The following is a 2,937-nucleotide window of genomic DNA, read 5'->3' on the forward strand; positions in this document are numbered from 1 at the left end:
TCACGCCCACCCCCTGTGTTGATGCTTCAGATCCTGTTCCGGGCCAAAGACCTGGACCCCGAGCCCAGCAGCCACGTGGTGCGCGGCAACCACACGCAGTCGGCACTCCTGACGGGCCTGCGCAAGTTCGTGCTGTACGAGCTGCAGGTGCTGGCGTTCACACGCATCGGGAACGGGGTGGCCAGCGCGCCGCTGGTCCTGGAGCGGACCAAGGACGACGGTAAGTATCGGTGCACCTCCCCCTCCCAGAGAAGCAGCCTCTGACACGTGTCCCCTCCCACAGCCGCTCCTCCCAGGGAGGATGGACGGATGGACAGCCAGGCCGACGGCAGCCCATCCTCTGCCAGGTGTGACCACAGTCCCCCCACCCCTCAGGGAAGCGCGGGGACAGTGACGGCACAGCAGACCGTGTGGGCCGGTGTCATTTCCAACTCGGTTTCCGACCACTGCTCTTTTCAGTGGAGGAAAACAGCACAGAATTGCCTCTCAGTCACGGAGCAGCTGGGTGGCCAATTGCAGCGGGAGTGGGTTTTTAGGGCCAGTTATGAGCCTGCGCGGGTTTCCGTGGTAACTGCAGCAGACGGGCAGGAAAGGCCGCTCTGGTGGGGTCTGCACCATCCAGTCACTGCTGCCCAGGTGCCCGGGGTCCTGGTGCCCACGACCCTCCTTTGCATAATCTGAGGTCATTGACCTGCGTGTGGGGCGGCCGCTCGGGGCCCCGGCACCCAGCGCGCTTTTCCAGACCTGCACCCAGGAACGGGCGGCTGGTGCTCATGGGCGTCTCGCTCGGCTGTGAGCAGTCGCCCTCTTTGCAGGGCCCTGCGCCTGCAGGCGGCTGCTTCCCACCCTCACGCACATGCCTGATGCCTGTCCGAGGGAGGCCCTCGTCTGCCAGCCCTCCTGCCCACAGCAGCTGCGGAGGAAAAACAACGTAGATTTCCTTTTTTTTTCTTTTTTAATATATATATTTTTTATTTCAGAGAGAGGAAGGAGGAGGGAGAAACATCAATGATGATAGAGAATCATTGATCAGCTGCCTCCTGCATGCCCCACACTGGGGATCGAGCCCGCAACCTGGGCATGTGCCCTGACTGGGAATTGAACCGTGACCTCCTAGTTCATAGGTCGACGTTCAACCACTGAGCCATGCCGGCCAGGTCCTGGCCGTGTGGGACGTCCCGCTGCTCCCGGGTGGGCAGTGGTAGATTTCCTTAAACATCTTCACCAACGAAATGAAATTAGTCCCCAGATGTCCTGTCCTGCCCTTCCCTGGGAGGGGCACTGTGGCCACACCTGGCAGGGACGGGCTGCCGTCGGCCTGTCTGTCCATCAGTCCGTCCATCCTCCCGGAGCGCAGCGTCCTGGCAGCTGTGGACGGGAGGGCACACGTGTCCCGAGGCTGTTTCTCTGGACTGTACGCAGCCCTCGTGAGTCCCAGGCTGCACAGTGAGGCGTGGGGGGCGGGGGGGGCTTTAGAAACCGCCCTAAAGTTCAGCCGGTCGGAACGGTTTCTCCCTAGAGCGAAGGTCGGCCTGTGCCCAGTGACGCTCTCCCCTGGGACGGCGCCGGGGCCGAGGCCACACGAGACGCGTCGGGCTGGGGCGTGTGTGGCTCTTCCCAGCGTGTGAGCCATAGCCGCTTCCCCACACTTGTTTTACCCAGACCCACGGGTCATCACACATTGAAAATATCAAATACTGTCCTCAGCTGAGTGGCTCAGGCAGAAGCCGCGCCCGGGATGCCTGGCACACGGCACTGTAGTTAGTATTGATCACACGCCCACCGCCCCTCCCGGATCCCGCCGGAACAGCAGGACGTCCTGAGAGCGGCCAATTCCATAACCCTGACTCTGGGGGCCCGACCGCATCCTGCTGTCCCCATCGCCGGCGCACCGTGCAGCAGGCCACAGCAGGACCTACTGTGTGCACTGTGCATGGCCACAGCACGACCTACTGTGTGCACTGTGCAGTGGGCCACAGCAGGACCTACTACGCGCACCATGCATGGCCATAGCAGGAACCACTGGCCCACCGTGCAGCAGGCCACAGCAGGACCTACTGCGCGCACCGTGCATGGCCGCAGCACGACCTACTGTGTGCACCGTGCAGCAGGCCACAGCAGGACCTACTGCGCACACCGTGCATGGCCATAGCAGGAACCGCTGGCGCACCGTGCATGGCCATAGCAGGAACCGCTGGCGCACCGTGCATGGCCACAGCAGGACCTACTGCATGCACCGTGCATGGCCACCCTCTGGGACAGGGCATGACAGTACACGTGGCATTTTGTCCATGTTTGTCACCTCCATGAGTTGGGAGTGGCTTTTGAATTCTTGCTTCTCTGGCACCTGCCTTGCAGATGTCAAGCCCAGAAAAGAACTCGGCTCCGATTGGTGAAATGTTTTATTATTAAATGTGCGGGGGCAGCGTTGGTCAATGATAGTATGTAATTTTTAGGTGTATAGGCTTGTAGTTCAACACCCAAACGCTAATTCCCTTCACTGCCATGTCCACGACCCCCAACACCCACTGCCCCCCTCCCCACTCCCTGACCCTCACCTTGACATCCACGCCAGGCCCCCCAGCGGCTGGTCTGGCCCCGCGGCTCCCAGCCTGGCCGAGCACCACAAAGCAGGCGGCTGATGGAAGCGGGTTTCTCAGAACCACTGGGAAGCCACACAGAGCCGGTCAGATCCAAAGCTATTCGCCCGAACTTGGCGTGTCCCCACGGACGGTGTCACGGTGCAGTGACTGTGTGTCCAGTTCCCAGACCCGCACGGACCGTGTCAGGGGCCCAGACAGCATCGTCGGGCGCCCGGCTCACGAGACTTCCTTCGCCTCCAGCCCCAGGCCCCCCAGTGAGGCTGGTGTTCCCGGAAGTGAGGCTCACGTCGGTGCGGATCGTGTGGCAGCCGCCGGAGGAGCCAAACGGCATCAT

At 62.0% G+C, this 2,937-nt stretch overlaps 1 protein-coding gene across 1 annotated transcript in view; it reads left to right on the forward strand.

The window, feature by feature from the left end:
* SDK1 (sidekick cell adhesion molecule 1) overlaps positions 1 to 2,937 on the forward strand; it is a 339,428-nt gene that overhangs the window by 323,094 nt on the left and 13,397 nt on the right. Inside the window, exons 30-31 of the mRNA XM_014549990.1 lie at positions 31 to 220; positions 2,844 to 2,937. Coding sequence (XP_014405476.1) covers positions 31 to 220; positions 2,844 to 2,937 — 284 coding nt within the window. The remainder of the gene's footprint in view (positions 1 to 30; positions 221 to 2,843) is intronic.

The sequence above is a fragment of the Myotis brandtii genome, unplaced genomic scaffold, assembly GCF_000412655.1.
Source record: "Myotis brandtii unplaced genomic scaffold, ASM41265v1 scaffold579, whole genome shotgun sequence".
NCBI classification, from domain to species: Eukaryota; Metazoa; Chordata; class Mammalia; order Chiroptera; family Vespertilionidae; genus Myotis; species Myotis brandtii.